This window comes from Falco naumanni, chromosome 9 (genome assembly GCF_017639655.2).
Source record: "Falco naumanni isolate bFalNau1 chromosome 9, bFalNau1.pat, whole genome shotgun sequence".
Classification (NCBI taxonomy): domain Eukaryota; kingdom Metazoa; phylum Chordata; class Aves; order Falconiformes; family Falconidae; genus Falco; species Falco naumanni.
The window spans coordinates 41,925,421-41,944,898 of record NC_054062.1 but is presented as its reverse complement, the minus strand read 5'-3'; the positions used below and the strand labels follow the sequence as shown (position 1 = coordinate 41,944,898).

Below are 19,478 nucleotides of genomic sequence, written 5' to 3'. Positions count from 1 at the left end.
TTTCCCCCGGCTGCTGCAAAGGACCATCTTTTCGTTGCAGGTGGTTTTTGTTCTCCTTTAGGAAATCCCTTCTAGAAACAACAGCAACAAAATGCTGCTTATTGTTAGTTACCAGATAGCATTAGCGTCGGAAAACATCTTCTCGTCCTGAGCCCCGTTTTTTCTCCGGGAATCCTCTCCAAAGGTGTCTCCACCTCCCTCCTGCACACGCACACCCCTCGCCGCTCCCTCCACACATGTCTTTTTTGACATAGAGCAGCAGCCTATTGGATTGCTACCACAGGATGGGTTCAGGCGATCCCCCCTCACCCCACCCACCCGCCCCTTTCTTTTTTCTTTTTCTTTTCGTTCCTTTCCTTCCTTTCCTAGGCTCCACTTGCCGTAGCATGCACCCTCCCGAGGGGTTTGCCTGGATCATTTATTTATCTTGTGCGCATTAAGAAACCACCATTAGGCTTTGGTGGGAGGCGCCTTACTTTCTGCGCGCTAGCCTGCCTCCTTTGCTCTGCGATAGGAATACACAATTGAACAGAAGCTGCAAGCTTGGCAGGAGCTGCCTTCCCCGTGCCTATTTATTTGCCGGATCCGTATTTTTTTTTTTGCCGACTGGGTCACTGCCGCCGTCCCACCCCCCTCTCCAGGGCTTCATCTTAATTTTTTTGGGTGTGTGTGGATTTGTTTAATTTTATTTTTTTTTCCGTGAACCCTCGCCGGAGTTTTGATGCCGGGCCGGACTTAGCGCGGGCGCGGAGGAGCTGCGCGGAGCTGTACCCCCTTGCCCCCGGGCCCCGCCCGCGGATCGGCCTCCCTGGCCCGGCGCCGGCCGCGGGTTGGCCGCGGGGCCGCGGAGTGGCGGGTGCGCTGCGCCGCGCCGCCGCCTCCCCGCGGAGCAGCCGAGGGATGCTGCTGCGCCGCGGCCGGGCATAGGCAGGAGCCGAGCGGGCGGGGGAGGGAGCGCAGGGAAAGCAGGCAGGCAGGCAAGAAAGACGGAAAGAAAAGATCCCCCAGCTCCCAGGGGAGAGGAAACCAGAGGAGAGGCGAGAAGGAGCGCGAATGTGAAGGAATGTGCCTGCCCGCCGCCGGAGCCGCACGCTTGGGATAAAAAAAAAATAAATCCAGGAGGCTGATTCTTGCGACTTATAACGCGGAGAAAAAAAAAAAAAAAAAACCAACCCAGAAAAAGAAAAGAAAAACCTGAGAGCGGAGGGAGAAGAAGGAGAGCGAAGAGGCTGAAGCGGGCAGCGCAAGAGGAGGGCGCCCGGCGGATGGCGTGGCCGTCCCGCTGACTCCGCGGCCGCGGGAGGCTGCGCGGGGCATGCCATGCCGGCGGCGTGACTGAGCGGGACGCTCCCGCCGCCCGCTCCGCTGCGCCGCGCTCCCCTCCGCCCCGCTCCGCTCTCCTCCGCCCCCCTCCGCCGCATGCCGCCGGCAGCCGCGGCGCGCTGATGCCCCGGGGCCGCGGCGGCGCTGCGGACGGCCCCTAGGATGAGCGAGGGGGCTGCCGGCGCCGCGGCGCCCGGGGCGGCGGAGGCGGCAGCGGCGGGGGGCCCGGGCGGGGATGGGGCCGGGGGGCCGCCGCGGGAGCTGCGCTGCAGCGACTGCATCGTCTGGAACCGGCAGCAGACGTGGCTGTGCGTGGTGCCCCTCTTCATCGGTTTCATCGGCCTGGGGCTCAGCCTTATGCTGCTCAAGTGGATCGTGGTGGGCTCTGTCAAGGAGTACGTCCCCACCGAGCTGATGGACGCCAAGGGCGTGGGGCAGGACCCCTTCTTCCTCTCCAAGCCCACCGCCCCCCCCCGCGGCGCGGAGACCACCGCCGCCGCCACGCCGCGGCCGCCCAGCCGCGTCAGCCCCCGCCTCACCACGATGAGCCGGGCCCCCCCGCGGCCCCCCGGCACCCGCGGCCCGGCGCGGGGCGGCCCGCGGCCCACCGCGGCACGGCACCCCGCCGCGCCCCACACGGCGCCGCCCGCCAGCGGCCCCCCGGGCACCGCCGGCCGCGGCGCTCGGCCGCCGCCCGCCGCCCCCAGCACCCCGCCGCTGCCCGCCTGGCCCACTGCGGCACACGCTACCTCCTCCTACAAGATCTACGTCCACGACTCGGCGCCGTCCTGGACCTTGTCTCCCTTCCAGGAGTCGACCACCACCACGCCGGAGGCCAGCACGACCCCCAAAATCCGTAAGTACCGCCAGCCGCCCCGCGCCCTCGGGGCGCCGCACCGCCCGCGGCCGCCCGGCTCGGCCCGGGGAGGGGGCCCAGCGCCGCCGGGGCCGGGGCGATGCCGCCGCGTCGCGGGGAAGACGCGGGGTTCCCGGGTGGCTGCCGCCCTGCGGGAGGCCGGAGAGCTGCGAAGTTTGCGCTGCTTTTCTCCCCCACCACCACCCCCCCCCGCTTGCATGTGTGTGTCCGTGTCCCCCCGGCAACTTCCCCGCTTGCGTGACGGATGATGAGGCAGGAGTAGCCATCCGAGGTGACTGGATCTCGCCGTGGTCTTTAGGGAAGATGCAGACACCCCCCCCACCCCCCCCCGCGCCCCTTTCCCCTTCCAGGCTGGTCTGCGGAAGGTGTTTGGGAGGTATCAGGGCGAGGGGGAGAGGAGGTGATACCCCGGGCGGCGGGGAGAGTGGTCCTCGGGAGGAGCGGGGCGGCTTGTGCCGGTGCTTCTCTGTCGGTGCGGGGGTTTGGCTTTCCCACAGCCTCTCCCTCGAAATAGAAGAGCGCGGGCTGCGGAAGGATGCTCCCCCCGTCCCGGCGCCCGGCTTTTCGAAGAGCCGTCGCCAGCTCCCGCAGGAAGGAGCCCGGGGCGCCCCGCGAATATGCAGACGCAGCCAAGCGCTTTCCCGACTCCTGTGTGTAGCCACAGCACCGTCTTGCCGTAACTATTTTTTTTTTTTTAAGCAGAGGAGGGGGCTAGTTCCCCGATTGATGCTCTGTGGCTGGCTCTTCCCACCCTCGCAGGCGCAAACCTAAGGATTTGGGCTAAATCCGAAAATTCGTTTGGTCTGGGTGCATCAACTTTCAGCCCCTCATAAAGGTTATCTAGGACAAGTGCAATCCGTGCCAAAAGAACATGTGCGTGGTGCTATTTAGTGAAATGCTCAATTATGCTGTATTATAGTCATCTTCTGCGTTTTCTTGGATGCAGTAGAGGAAATGGGAAGCTGGGTGTCCTCCATTAACTCTTACTTGCTTCTGCTAGGAACGTCAATTCGATTGAATGCTACCACCTGAATTGCTTTTACAGCCCAGAACTCCCCTTTTGCATGCTAATGTACGACTATTCTGCTAGAGGATTTTGTTAGAGAGTCATTTGAACTTTATTTTGTCCGTTAAATCTATTTGCTGATGAGCCCCGGGACAGAGAGTATATGCAGAGTGAACTGATCTTGTGAATTGACAAAATCGGGAGAAGAACAGCAAACTGGACGTGGGTGGGTGGGTGGGTGTGCAGGTGGCGGGTGGCTGGGAATGATTATGAATAAAACTTACCACTAAATCAGAAGAGCAAACAAGGCAGTAACTCGGTTCTGTGGTGTCTGCTACAGTAACAGAGAGCGAGCCGTCCCTGACAGGTGTGTCTGAGCCTGCTGGCTCTGGGGGCACAACCTGCAGAGGAAGGCAGGTGTTACCAGAAGGAAAATTTTCTGAACCCTGCCCGTTTGACTTAGGTGTAGGGAGTTACACTGGGCACCTTTAAAAAACAAAACAGCAAAGGCAGCCTGATTTTCACCCTGTGGCTCTGTTTCCAAGCCTTGTGTGAACCAGATATGTTATTACATGGTGTTTCAGACTGCTGTGACCTGTGTGTGTCTGAAATGCTGCCTGGGCTTGCCAAGTCGGGGTCTAAGTGCTGCCTTGCAATCTCTTCCTTTCTCCTGTTTCTGCCTTTTTGGGTATGTAAGAGAAACCCACAGCAATTTCCGCCCCTCTATGCTGTCTCCTTACAAGGTGTAGAAGGCAAGAATATCCTGATTAATAAATAATGTTCAGCTGGCAGGACTCTCCTCTATGAAAGACACACAAAGGAAGAAGAAAACCCACAGTCTTGAAATGTTCCTGGCAGTTGCAGAGTCTCGTAACTATTATTTGTTTTAGGGAGACTGCTAGTACCTTTTACAGCAGGGTGTTTCCCCTCATTAAATACAGCTCAGTTATAGGATGAAATGCAAGAAGTGCAAATCCAGCAGAAATTGACCCTGTTTGGGCACATTGATAGCAGAGATTATCATTAATGGAAGATTAAATAGATTACATAAAAAAGGATTTGAATTTGTAGGGCATGTGGAAATTTTTTTTCAGAGCCTACAGCTCTACTTTCCTGATAGTATAAAGCTCTACTTTCCTGATACATGTAAGTATCTCTGAGGATACATGTAAAATTCTTGGGGGCTGCGGTAATCACTGGAGGGGAGGGGAGAGGGAGAAGAAATGCAATCTTGCTGCCTTGAACTGCTGACATGGTGTGACCCCAAAGCAAGTATCTGCATCTGCCACTAACAGCTCTTGGGAAGAAAGGGATTTTTTTGAAACAAATTCATCCTCATTTCCCAGGTTGAGCTGCATGTTCCTTCTGTGCCCGTTGCTCCAGCTGCTATTGAAATGAAAGTCGTGGATCCCGTTGTATTGTGTGAATACAAATCTGACATGACAAATCTGATGCCCCAGCTTTCGAAATAGCGCACACCCTTGTGTGATCCTCTGGCTTGGCAAGGCACACATGTGTCGGCAGGAGTCATAGGTTATTCAGCATTTCACAGCTCTTAAGAAAAGAAGCAGCTGTATTTAGCTGTAGTGGTTCGTGTTGCAGTTTATTTAATTGTTTTAATATGTTACAATGGGCTCAAAACATGACTTAGGAAAATGGAAGGTAAATCGGGAGTTATTTTTCCAGAAAGCCGGATGATTGCCCACCTGAAGTAAATGTTGGTAAAGCCTTTTCTCTGTGTGTGTATTCATCTGAGGAGATGTTGTGAAATCTCTCTTTTCTTGTGGGTGTGCATAATGACAATAATTCTTGGTTGTGTTTCACTCAAAGTCAAGCTATCTGTTAGCTGTTTTGAAAGTTCTTGATGAAGATCCTTCAGGTTCTGACTAAGCAAAAGCCACTTACTCATCAAATCTCGCTCTGTGCCTTGTGCCTGCATGTGTTTCTCATGACCATGCACGGACTATGGCTTTTCAGCATGAGCCTCTTTATTCAGTGCTGAACATAAAAATCAATCATTGATTTAGAAGGATGGTCCAGCCTGTAGATCAGAAAAATCAACCAACTGACTGGAACACACCAGTGAGGTTTTATTTTTATCAAGCCATTGGTTTCATTTCTGAAGAGTCATGCCCTGATTTTTCCAATATGCATTTTTCATGGTATTCTGGGTTCTTCAGTAATGTTATTATCTTTAAATTGAGATACTGTACTTATAAGAATTCCTGTGTGAATTCAGCTGTGAAATAGCACTGTGGTTTCTCTTGTGTTCATATGACCAAAGACTAATGCAGACAACCGAGGTCAGGCAGGTGGGGCTCAACTAATGCATAGTAACCAAGGAAAGAGATGTTACAGGACCCTTCATCGATATATCTTGTGAAGTCCAATTGCGACCTTTTTTTATGAGTCCAGACTGCAGCCTGCATTTACTTTGATTTCCTGCTAAAGATTTTCTCATCCAGTCGTTTATCCTAGTCATGTCTCTGTCTGTTTGTTATGCACGACATGGGTTCAAGTAACAAGCATGTGGCAGATGAACTGTTACCAACACTGACATTTTGGTAAAACCTGTTTGTTTTATTTTGCACTGACTCAGATATCTTTTTCACATTAAGGATGGCACTTAGATGGAACTGCGGGGTTTTCACCAACTGGAGGGTGTTGTGGGAGGTGCCAAACCATAGTAAAACCAGACCTACTCTTCCCAGAGCTCTAAAACGTTCTGCCAACAAATGACATGTATCTGTGAACACTTTGCATTATGATCATGAGCTGTCATTGAAATCGAGGGGAGCACACATGACTGTAAAGCACGTGCCTTTAGCGTTGACTAAGATTAATATGTCAGTTATTTATCAATTTGTAAAGCATCAAAAGCTGTTGAATTGGAAAAAAAAATACTGAAGCAAACAATGGGGAGTTCTAAAAGCATTTGCTTCTTCCTTATTCCCACTTACTTTCTATTCACATACCATGAGTCAGTGTACCACAGACATGATTAGATTTGTGTTTCCCATCTTAAATACTTGTCAACAGAAAGGCTACCGTCAAGATAAAAATAACAAATACGGAATTGTAGTCACACCACTAAAGTGGAAGTAACTGTAATTTTATTTTATTTTTCATATTTTACAGCTATAACTTGCTTCATCAGTTTCAGTTAAGTTGGATGACACTAGACTTCATTCCATTTTCCATTTATAATCCTCTTTACAGTTAGGGACTAGCACAGTTATCACTGAGTTCTTAAGGAATGTGGAATGTTTAAGTGAGTCTCACTCACAGATATGTACTCTGATTCTATTCAGCTGTACTTCCTCTCTGTTCCTTTTATTGAAGTGCTTGTTGGAATCCCATGACCTAGGAGAGCTTTCGTAGCACTGGTATGATGAGAGGAAGGGATATGGCTGGGACTACTCCATGCTGCCTTTTAACCCTGAAGAAAATTCTTTTGGGGGCTGTAAGGATTCTCATTACATTGATTTAACTTGTGATCACTGGTGAAAGTAAAGCCTTGCATTTTATTTGGCATATTTTTTTAGCATCTATACAAGGACATTATGTGATATATTATATGTTGACAGCAGAATACCATTATTAAATTAAAGTATTGATTCACTGCAAAGTATTATGCTAAAGTAATGTCAGTGGTTTGTCTAAACCCACAGAAAATGGAAATTAAAAATTAAAGCAAAAGACCTGTCTCTATCTGCAGTATTGTGTCTAGTGTTGCAGTACATTTATCATCTGACTCATTGCTTTGAAACCTCCTGCAAAGCCCAGTAAATACATGGATTGGTATGGATTTGGCTTTGACTTTATCTTTAAATTCTATAGCTCATGTGGCTTTCAGGAGGCACCTAAAGCATACTAGTGTTTGGTTTTGCTGATTTCTCCCATGACTTGTTTGGAAACAAACTGCACAAGGGAAGCGGCCCGTAAAATCATATGGGACTACCTGGTCACAATTATAAATAAGCAAATGACAACCAGAAACACTTGTATGCTTCCGAGCCTGGTGATGTGTTTTTGAGATTCTTTGTGGTTTGAACCAGTTTGCAATAATGCAGTCTTAACTGGGCACTTGTGCATGCATACACAAAACACAAGCAGGCACTTGTGCATTTGCCCAGTACCTGTCTCTGAGGAGGATCGGGCCCTCAAAGGCTGTAGTAACTTCAGCAGCAGGCTGGGCAGGGCAGCTACTTTGCCTCTGGCACTTCCTTCTGCAGCACAGTTCAGAAGAGAAACCCAGAGTTTTCATTGTAGCTAGCTGGACTGAATGCCAAGGTAAAGAGCAGCTTTTTTAATTTGGAAATCCCTTTCAGGTTCTGCTGCGTGGAAGGGATTTGTCGTTGCTGTTACTATTAAGCATAGGTAATTTTTTTTTTTTTTTTTTTTTTTTTTTTTTTTTTGCATTGCAAGAGTAGACAAAACAGGCAAAAGACAACGAGTTACTTTGTGTTATGGAGATGATTTCTTACTCTAAGGCAGGGGTCCTCAAACCTTTTAACCAGGGGGCCGGCGCTAAGGCAGGGGTCCTCAAACCTTTTAACCAGGGGGCCGGCGCGCGGATGCAGTGGCAGGCAGCCATCTGCGGCTGCTTGGTTTCCCCCCCCAACCCCCGGCGGGGTCTGTAAATACCGGGGGCCAGACTGAGGACCCTGGGGGGCTGTATCCAGCCCGTGGGCCATAGTTTGAGGACCCCTGCTGTAAGGAACTTGGCTCTTTGATCTTTAGGGTGAGGGTTAGAAGTGCCCTTTAATATGGTGGCTGCATTCCAGATCAAAACAGGCTGTGTTTTCTCATTGCGCAAAACTAAATTTCCAGGGCGAACAGCTCCTAAACCCGCTTTCATACCTTTACCTTCCCCTACATACCTAATCTCAAGCCACTCTGCTGCGTAAAGTACATCTTCCGTGGAGGAAAGTAGCTCCCTCTGAGGGCTGAGCAGACGGGCTTGCCAGAGGAGAGCACTTCTGACCAGGACAAGGCAGAAGATGAGCGTTCAAATGGCTTCTAGATAACACACAGAGAAACAAGATGCACATAGATGGACAAGTGCTTTTTGAATGGGTTTTTACTTGTTATTGCACAGGTTTCTGGGGCCCTTTGGTTAAATGCCTTCATGAGGAGAAAGATGAGTAAAGCAGCCATGAGAAAAATTAAAATGGCAACGGAATTTATAAATTTCAGTGTCCTTTTCACAGAAGAAATACCTAATTGGATCAACCCATCCTGGTGAAATTTGGTGATAGCAGGGGAAAATATATTTACTAAATGCTTATTACTGTTTAAATGTTTGCTTCTGAAACTTTATCAATATGCTTAATGTTACTCTAATAATATTCTACAATACAGATAAAATAAGTAAAACTTAATAAATTCTTCCAATGTTTCATCTTTTCTGTCCTCCAAGGGCAGTTTTTTTTGTATTTCCAAAGCTGTGTTTCTCATGCAGCATGTTAACTAGGGGTATTCCATTACTTTCAGGTCCTTTTTACGTGTTACTCCTGATTTTTTTTATTTATTTTTTTTTGTGGTGTAGTTCTGATAACTGCTGACTGCAAGAGACAAACTACTGTGCTTCAAACCTAATTCACTTTGTATCATGTTTAGCAGCTGATTTTTAAGTCCAAATTGATTTCTGTTTTTTCCTCAGAGTATTTTGATTTTTTTATTTCTCCAAGAATTAAACCTTTGGGAAAAGCTCAGGTGGAATGGGAGAGGCTCACTCTCCAATAAAAACAGAACTGGGTAAAAAGAGAAAGGGAAACTTTGCTCTGAAATACTTGAAGAAATTTCGTCTTTAGTCCCTGTGAAATAAGCCCAAACTTGCAAAATCTCCTCTTTTTGCCTTAACATCCTCTCTTTGTTTGTTACTTTTTGGTTTTACGGCCTTTCTTTTCCTTTTAAAATTTGAATTATTCTCTTGGCAATTCTAAGGGCCCTGCAGGTGTGTCCCATTCGTCCCCGCCACTTCCATTTTACCCTCACAGGGAAGATGCACATCAGCAGTGCATAAACATTGTCAATGTGGTAGGTGCTCTTTGTAGAAAAAATAATTGATATTTTAATCTGTATGAAAAGACCTTTCACTGAGGCATTTTGTAACTTTGTTAGCAAAGAATTGAGGAAAAAATATCCTGATAGTATTCCAAGTAGAAGTGCTGCATTAAGTAGTTTAGGGTCATTGGGATTTATAATGAGATTAGTATGTGACCCAATTTTGCAAACATATAGGCCCAATACAGGGTGTGGGGGTGATGCCTTTGCACTTTTGTAGAGATAGGCATTGGCAGAACCAGGGTCAATTTATGTGAACATCTGTGTGATTAAATCGGTTACTGTGTCTTAAGATCACAGTGTGACTGCTTACAAAGCATGCCTGTGTATATACACATATATCAGCTTTAAAGTGCTGCTTTTTAAAAGATGTCAGCATTATTTAGATGTGCTTATTAGAAATGAGTTTCCGTTGGTACATTTTCTTTTTTTTTTTTGTGTGTGTGTCTTTAGCATTACCTTGAAAATTACACCATTATCCTGTTTATTCTTTGCCTGAAATGAGTTCTGTAGTAAAATCTTTGTGATTTGGGGAACTGTTGTTTCTTAGCTGTAGGCTGTCGCAAGGCATGTGGGTCATGAATTTTTTTTGTGCATCACTTTTAAATGATTTCCATACCTGATTTTTTAAATTTTTTTTTATTGTTCTGGAAAATAATACTTCTGGTTTTGCACATTTTTTTTCCTTCTTTATTGTTTCTTCAGCTAGATATATGCCAACACTGACTTTTTCCTAAAGCTTATTGATAGAAAATGCTTTCTAAAACATAAGAGATGGCGAGCTGTATTTTAAGATTTAGTTATTTTCTGAAACCAAAATTATGAAACTGTCTTCACATTGTCCACTTCACAGCATCATTACTGTTAAAATTCAAGATTCTAGTTCAGTAGGAACTCAGCACTGATTGCTGGTTGTTACCAGATAGAGGGGCTATAGCACTGTGTAACGGCAAACCATTAAATTAGTATTAACAGCAAATAGCCTGTTTTCCAGATCTGATTATTCTCAGTGATGTCAGAACTTGTAAAGCAAGCATTTGAGATAAGATGGGGTTATTCCCTTGGAAGGGCTTTGGTGGTCTGGTTTTGCTGCAATGACAAGGGTTTTTTTCCTAAGATGGTTGGCAAGGAGGGTGGAAAATGCAGAAACCAGTATGCAGTTGCTGTGGTGCTTCTAAATGTAGCCAGGATTTTAACAAAACCAAAAGACTTGTATCAAAGTGTTGCTAACCTGCAAAATTGTGCTGCATTGTGCAAAGCTAATATTTACTTATGTCTCCCAGTTTAATGCATAACAAAATAGCATTTCTAGCAATGTGCTCAGAGTGGCTGAGAGTTGTAGACCTTCTCAGTGGCTCAGTAATACTGTTGAATATTAAAAAAAGATGTAGGGAATCTTTGTTTCCTCTCCCCTTGGTGAAGTACAGTACAGGTGGTCAGAAGGTTGCATTAAAATAGTGCTAAGCTGTCTCAGAAGTTTTGACTTGAGATTGGTTGTATAATACTCGCTAAAAACAATCTATTCATTGTCTTCCAAAGGGGTGTGCTTTGTTAGTGTTTTTTTAAGAGTAGTGTTGTGTGGAGACTGATTTAATGTTCTTGTTCAATCTGTCAGTGAATTTACAAGAGAGATGCAGGGTTCTTGTTTGAAACTTAGAGATAAGCTGCACTGTGGTCGTATGGTGATTTTCCTGGCATTTAGCGCTATGGAATATGAAGACTTTGTACTGCCAGGGTTTAGTGGGCAGTGGGTTCAAGAACTTAACTGAGGGGATTATTCTGATGAGTGTCCGTGCTCCTGTTTTAGAAGGGTAGAGGTACTTTAAAAATTATTTCATAAGTAGCTAAACCACATTAGTCTTTAGCCTGAAATGTGGCCCAGCTACATAAAGGTCATAGTGTTAAAGTTCAATCCTCTTTTACTTTTTTTCTTTTTTCTTTTTTTCTTTTTTTTTTTTTTTTTTAAATTAATTAAAAAGCCAAAATGCCCTGCATAAATACATACAACAATGACTTTTTCCTTAAGCAGTTTGGGTTTCTTTTCTTTTAGATTTCAATCTTTATTTATAACATATATTAATAGAGCATACTATACATTTCACAGGGTCAGCTGCTTATTTATAAGACCGTATCTCAGTGTAATAAAATTGATTGTAATTTGTTTTCATCGATGAGAAGGGTTAGTCAGAACAATACAGGTTGCAAACTAAAACAGCTTATAAATTATAGTATCTAACAGGTGAAAATACTCTTTGAATACCATTTCTGAGTTTATAACATCCAAACTTAAATTCACTGATTATCTCAAAGCAATGTAGAAATGATGCTACTAAACTGACACTGTGTACTTCTGCAACAGGTTTATTGTAGCACACATAGGCTCTCTTCCTACCAAAACTGCTGTTAGGAGGTTGTACCTTTGCCTCAGCTAATTACATTCTGAGCCATGAACATGATGACCTTGACGCTCATAATAATACTAAAAATAAGGCAGAAAATGCAACATGCATAGGATACTTCTAGAGTCATAGGATTTACAGTCCAAAGGCTCATTTGTGCTGGGGATGATGAACATTTGCCACTTGGTGACTGCTGTCACTTTGTCTTAGCGAAGGAGGGTGGCGGATGGGCAGTGGAGATGATGGGGTTAGCTGTACCCGTCCTGCACTTCTGCACAAGGAGCTCTTCAGAACTCTTTGGCCTGATCCAGGAAGACACAGTCTTTGCCTTGGCTCTGTCAGCATTAACTAGCCTGCCTTGTTCTCTACAAAAGCACAGAGGGAAAGAAGTGTTTCTAATACCTTTTCATATCTGGAGCACATTCATTACAGAGGCTTACTTAGTTCTAAATGAAAAGCAAGAATAGTAACTTAATATTTTAAATTGGTTTTAGAAATATCTGCCTGCAATAGGGAATTCTTACAGGTTTTAGTTCTTGGATGGCTGGATTTAATCTGCATATATGAAGCTGAAATGTTAGTGTGTGATGTGTTTAAAGAGGGAAAGAAAGAAGAGTCTAATACTGTAGTTGTTATTTTATAGGAAACTGAAAAGATCACTTGCATCTACTGAATTTTGGTAATTGGGTATACTACAAGGCTTGATTACACCTTGTGTTTACATACATTTGAAAAGCTATTCTTTATTACATTGGCAGACGTAGTGGATTTGTAACCAGCCACAGCTTCGCTGCTGTAAGGTGCATCTAGAAATGTGAACACACACAGTATGAGGAGCTACTGAGTGATGGCTCCTCATTCCCAGTTTGTTTACTGTGCATATTTTGGAAACATGAACAGGTATTTATTCAAGCTTGATAATAATTAAAATATATTTATCCCTGATTTTAACAATGATCCTGCTGATAAGTGATATACCTGTAGAAAATGAAGTGTTTTGGACAGGCCTAAGCTAAAAGTTCTTAGGGTGAGGAGATTTTTGTAGGTAGAGGTCTACAGTGAGGATGAGGTATGCTAGGTGACAGAAAGATTAATAATTCTTGTGAGATGTTTTATTTACAAACTGTAAGAATTTTGTCTGTTTAAAAGCAGTGTGGGTTTATCAGGCAGCTCACTTTAGAAAAAATGCTTTTAAGAAGATACTGTAAGATTATATCTAATTAATTAAATATATTACATTTGAATTATTTAATTAGAGATTATTTTTCAACCCTTCCCTAACATTCTTACACTCTCTTAATATTTTTTTCTGGTTTGTAATCCTGTTTGTGAATGCCGTCTATGTGACAGCATAGACTCTTGGACGTTTCAGCAGTATTTCCTAAGGAAAAAATAAATTTACTGTACTTGATGTAATGAAATAACATTAGAATCTGAGGAACTCTTCTCATATGTAACCAAGTATTCAGTGAGAGCTGTAGGCTGCTCTGCAGTTCTGTAAGAATCACAGGAGAAGCAGGATAGACCACAGACAGGCACTAGACTGAACGTTTTACATGAGAACTAGTAACTAAAGCTTGTTAAAGAATTTAGAGTCCAAACATAACGAAGCTCTTCTAATTATCACCAGATTTTGGTCCAACTCTGCATTGGCAAAGAGTTAATTAAAAGCTTCTAAGTTCAGTTCGGCTCTGCATAAATGAAGATTGGGATAATCAAAACATAAATAAAGGAACTGGGAGGACATTAGATTAAATATGTGATATGATTTTTCAGTAGTAGTTACGGAAAATAAGTTGATGTAAAAACCCAACAAACCCAAAACCCAATTGTGATATCTGAGAATCAACATTATTTCGTGTTTTTGTTAGTTACTTTGTATGATGGTATCCTAAATTACAGGACAAAGTAACTTTTCCCACTAGATATTGAAAAAGCCTGTCTCATATGGCCCTGAATAACAGGGGTGTATCTGACAGCAGGGCAGGGCTGTTTGTGAGATGTCTTAACAAGCCGGTTACTCTAGTCTGTAATTCTTTAATTTTGTCCTCCAGTGAGTTGAATCAGGTTTGAATTTGGGACACTCATTAGGCCAAAGACTGCCATTATGACAACCCCATTTAAATCTTTTTAGCTTAACGTTGCAGTCAGTTGTCACCAGGAATTTTAGTAACTACTATGTTTTATATTGCTGCCTTGTTATATTTTAGAACTAAAGTGTTATTGTTGCCATATCTCACATCAAAAAGAAGAAACACTTTCAGTATGGTGTAGTCTTCTATAGATAGTCAAAATGCTCTCTGAGTAGGTGGGATCCTTAGCCAAATCCAAACCCTATGAGATAAGTGAGAATAAGTGGGCTCTAGCTAGTGTTTAAAATAAACAGTTACAAAGGAGTGACTTGATTAGCCTAGTCTGTTGTTCGGCATTGGCTCATAGTTGACTTATATTAAATGCAGCTATGCTCTAGAGGAAAAAAAAATCTGTTGTAACAATAATGTATTTATTAGAAGGGATCTCAGATGGAGAATGAGGTTTGTAGGAGAGGTATTCTAGCAGATCAACTAATACAATTGGCCAGTGCTTTTTCTGTGTCTCTTTGGTGAGGTGATGTAACTGATTTCCTTTTCAATTTTCAGCTTCCTTCCAATAGTAGGGCTCTAACATCAACAAAGTTTTAGTGTTTGGGTTTTTTTTAATTAACTGAAAATGTTTTTCATAACTTGAACTGACATGCTTAGCTTTGAAGTGTAAATAGGTAAGTGTAAAGCTTCGTCAGTGTTGTCCTATTTGCTTATTTAGCCTGCTGTTAGGTTTGAGGTTAAAAAAACAATGTTGTATCAGAGAAAGTTACTAAAGGTGGGTAAGAAACTGTTTATAATTTTAAAATTCTCGTACATTGAGACTGTCTTAGTAGCTTGGAGAAAGCTGTTTAGTATTAATATAGTGTGTAAATCAATTAATATTGTGTATAAATATTTAGTATTGTGTTAACACCTAGACGTATGATCCCAGCAAAGGCATTCACATTGAATGCTCACTCATTATGGATTTCAAAGCCTATATGAAATGATTTATACCGGTGCTTGAAAATGTGTTTTGGTAATAGCCTTTTTAATGCCTTTAGGACATTTAATTGCTATTAAGTGGCATAATCTGCTGTTTGGAATGGAGAGCTGGGAGTATTTTTGTTGCAAATAGGATAATGAAATGGATTGAAAACAAGGAGGAGTAATAAATGTGTGGATCGGAACTATTAAAAACCAGCTTGGGCTCAGCATCCTGTTTATGACCAGACTATCTGGTGTACACCACCTAAGGTCAGGTATCTTTTCCCCAGAGAGTCATGGGGTTGTCTACAGGTAGTAATCTGTCTGGGGACTGATCCTGCCCTTGCTAAAGTAGTACTAAAGCTATGTTAATTTTCATAGTAGTGGATTAAGCCTGTGGATCTTCATTTGTTACTCCTGAAGTCAGTGGAAGCTCTGCGTGTGGCTGATACAGGACACATTCAAACTCTCTTGGTCTGGCACAGTTGGGCCTGCCTGGAATACCCGTTGTAGTGAACGGTGGGCTAGTATCTGTGTAGAAGGTTTTAGACAGAGTTTTTGTATTCTGCATGACTCTCAGTGGTTCTGCCAATCTTGATTTGTAGCACATCCATCATATGTTATTATGTGAATGTCAAAGCACTAAAGAAGTTTGTGGTTTCAAATGGTTTTGTTTTTAAAAAATCATAAGTTAAATCTTTCAAAGTGGTACGCCCACTTCCTTTCCACATATTTCAGTTGTGCTCATGTGGCAGGGTGCTCCGTTGGTAGTCAGATAAGCAATAGGAGAACCTAAATTATTTTTTTTGTGGAGATTTCAGTTTGAAGTGATTGCCCTACCTTGGAATTTTCTTGGGGATCCACAAGTGCATCTTTGTTAACAAAGCTTGTCATTTGTAAAGAAAGCTGCACTATAAACTTCAGGTCTTAAAAAGGAAGAATATGTAAAAAATAATAAAAAAAAGTTTGTGAGATAAATTGTTAAAAGTCAGGTAATATTTTGTAAGTTAAGACTGTTATTTATTATCTAAACTAGAGAATCCTGGAGAATCAAAGATCTCCTCAGTGACTGTTTTGACCCAATATTTACTCTAGTATGAAACAAATGGCTAATTTAGGTAGGCTTCTGGTATCCTGAACAATCCTGCTTGCATCTAGTATTTTTTTGTGAGCTTCATGTAAGAGGCGTGGGTGGTTAGACTTTCCCTTGAGAAGTCTCCATTCAGGAAAAATGCCTGTTCTTTGCGAAGAGAAGTCATACAGTTTTGCAGCTTCAGGTAGAAACAGTTCTACAAGGACTGAACTTCTGAAGGTTTCAAGGTTATTGCTTAATAAGGATTTACATAAAAAATGGTAGAAGCCTCAAACTCTTTATTAAACAGTTTAGAAGAAAAAAACCCCTCACAGTTCTCTGAAGTCCCAGGCACTTTCTCTGTAAACCATGTGAAACTCTACCAAATAACTGACTTCTCATAGAGACAAGCAGTTGATTGTGTAACTAGTATGCATAGCCACTGTGAAATGCATCACAGAAAGTGTGATTTTTAGGTGATTTTATAAACACACCTAAAATAATAATAATAAAAAATAAGATAAAGCCAGTCACATGGTATATTTGGAATTCTTACACGAAATCAAGATATGATCAGAGGAGAATTTGTTACTGCACATTTGTAAAAATAACTGTAGTTTTGGGCTTAATCTTACAATAGCTATGAAATCTAATGTATTCTGCTATATTTGCTTCTCAAAGCATTGACTGTAGTAACTACAGAAATTTCATTGATGGGTTCTGTAGAATATCTTAAATAGGGACATGTAACAGTAATTCCCAAGTGATTTATTATTTGGAGGACGTGTACACAATAAACCTAGCAGAAGCTGTCTTCCCTTGTTTCATTTTTTTGGTATATGCTATGCCACCTGTGCTTTACTGGTGCAGTGAAATTGTGAATGCTGTTTTCTGTGTTCTGTGCTGCTTCTTCCATTGCTGCTGTTCAGTTAAGCTTTTCCAGAAATACCCGGAGAGAACAGGGCAGTAGAGTTAGCAGCAGAGGTCTTGTGCTCAGACAAAATGAGAAAGACAGATTTAGAAGCTCAGGAGATCAGAAAAGCTGGTGTAATTGTATGCATTGTAAAGATTTAGCATGGTTTCTCATAGGCCTAATTTATTATGATAAAACTCCTGCCAGTAGGTGAATCATTGAAGAGCTAAGAAGGAAATTGTCCCAGTACGATGTGCTGTGCCTACAATCAGATGATCCAGTCTAGGATCTGTTCCTGTTGTGCTCTCCCGCAGGACCCTGTAGTATTTCTCCCAGGGATTCTTCTGGAATGGGTGGCACTACGGAAGCAAAAGAAGTGATATGAGCTGGAGAAAGTATTCCACATATTGTGGGCCATTTTGGGAGATCTTTTAAATTTCCCTAACAGAAGGTTTTCCTAGGCAGTTGAACCTGTTGTTTTGCCTATGCTACCTCTGCACTGTGAATTGAATTTCATCGTAACCATCATCACCTGAGCACACGATGCTCCACATACCCTGAACCGTGTTGAAAAGCTGCCATGAGTCTCAATGAACAGAGATTCATGTCCCAAAAGATCGTATTAACTGCAGTGGTGCTCACAACAGTCTTATTTTTCCTTTTGATGTTATTTCATCCAAAATGCTAGTTTTCAAAAAACAGATCATGAAAGGCAGAAATGTCTTAAGATTCTACCAAATAAGAGAAGACTTCTAAATTCAGAGTGTCTTTGTGTAATTACTATGAAAGTCCGATGACGGCATTGTGTCTGGCTTGTTTCTTGCCCTGTACCCTCTGTCTTGCCTCAGTTTCCATTTCTCTGCCGCTTACTGTATTAGAGTCAAAAATACTGATGCTGACAACTACAAAACAAAAACTTGATACCTGCTTCTCATTAAACAGAGAATAACTCTTCTGTATTCAAAACTTGGTTAACTGAGAATTGTTCTCATGGGTCTTTTCTAGTCCACAAAAATCTTCTGAAAGTCTTTGGAGTAAAAAATATTTGGACTATCTTGGCCAACCTTTGTTCATGAGAGTTAGAGGTGTAGTTTGATATCTCTTTGTGATTATCCAGTTGTTCTGGTTTTTTATTTTATTATATTTTATTTTTTGGCCAGTGCCCTGGAATTAGCAATGAGCTTTAGAAAGTCATTTTCTAGAACCTTTTCCTGATGCTTCTTATATGTAAGTGCTTCATTTTCTCTATAAGTAGTTCCTACTGGAAATATATAAAGTTTGTAGAAGATGTTTCTCCATCATACTCTGTGGTAAAGATCGATGCAGCGAAATAATTTATTTTATCTGCAGTATCCATAATTGATGCCTTATCTTTTAGTAGAACATCTGATTCTTTCGTAGCCTTCCTGTGACTGATACATTTAAATGCCTTATTTATTGCCTTCACCTAATAGCTTTTAAAATTCTGTTGGTTTCCTGAATAATTTTCTCAGGCTAGATTTTATTTTTGAAAGCATGTATTGCCATTTAACTTGCTTTCTTCCTCTGCTGTGTTCTCTTGCTCTCAGGGGGAGGAAGTATTTCATACATTCCTGGATTAGATTACAATGTCATTTGAAATTCTTATATTTTATATTCTCAGGCTTTCCCCCTTCCATTTAATTTCCTTTCTTTTTCTTTTTTTTTTTTTTCAGCTTCCCAATTCCTTTGAAAAGCTTTACCTATTATTTGTAATAGCTGTTGTATTCCTTGCCATCCCCCTTTTCTGTCATAACTGAGCTGCATCATACTCGTGTCTTGAATCAGCTTCTGGGTTTTTTTTGTGAGAACTGAGTCAAAACTGATCGCCTGATATCCTTTTTTTGCTGTTCCAAGAAGCAGCTGTTTAACGTGCTGAAGATTTGCTGCTAGAAATAACAAAATAATAGGCTATAAGAATACAATCACATTTTCCCCTGTTTACTGTGTTCTGTGATCTTTTAAGTGGCCACAGTGGGGTAGAATTTTCTGTATTTGCTTGCATTCATCAGGTAGAAAGTTGTCAAGTTATCCACTCCTCTGAGTCTTTCCTTACCTTATTTCATGAGGAAGGGTTTGAAGACTTTTTTCAGCTTCAACAATGTTCAGGTTCTTGTCAGAGTTTTCACGTGTTCACTGCATTTAAGTGAGCAATTTTTACATTATCCTTACACATTGAGAGTGTAGTTTCTGTTATGGGAATAAAATATTTGAGAATAGCCCCCAGAAATTTATGTTTTCTTATGGCTATAGATCTGTCTTCCAAATTCTGTGTTGTGATTCCTTAAATTACATTCTTGGCATGAATATACTGCATAAACATGACATTTTCCTAAGCATTGTGTAGTGCTCAAGTAGATGGTTTCATGCAGTTGGCCCTTCTAATAAGCAAGTCCCTATCCTTCATGTTCCCTGCCAGTTTACACGTGGCTGTGGATACTTCTGGATTTTTTTGCATCTCTCTGCCTTGACCGTATGAGAACTGTAATTCCAATTACATGAGTGATCTGTTGACTGAGGAGCAGTCAGAACAGTCTTACGCTGATGAAGGATCTGTTTCATGTTGGTTTTTCTTCTTCAGAAGACAAGAACCTCTTTTGGAGAGAATGGCAAGGAGCTTACATACGGTTTCTTGTGTTTTGTCACTTTTGCACTCCCTTTCCATTACAATATATTGGGTTTATAGCTGCCGGATTTGTCTTCTGAAGACCAAATACATTGCCGAGGTGGCAGGCTAAATAATTCTATTCC

General features: G+C 42.5%; 1 protein-coding gene across 2 annotated transcripts in view; it reads left to right on the top strand.

Moving 5' to 3' along the window:
- Positions 1-407: 407 nt before the first annotated feature.
- NRG3 (neuregulin 3) overlaps positions 408-19,478 on the top strand; it is a 421,294-nt gene continuing 402,223 nt past the window's right edge. For both annotated transcript variants that reach the window (XM_040607376.1, XM_040607375.1), the window contains exon 1: positions 408-2,179. In XM_040607376.1, the coding sequence (XP_040463310.1) occupies positions 1,486-2,179 (694 nt within the window). In that variant the 5' untranslated portion in view covers positions 408-1,485. The remainder of the gene's footprint in view (positions 2,180-19,478) is intronic.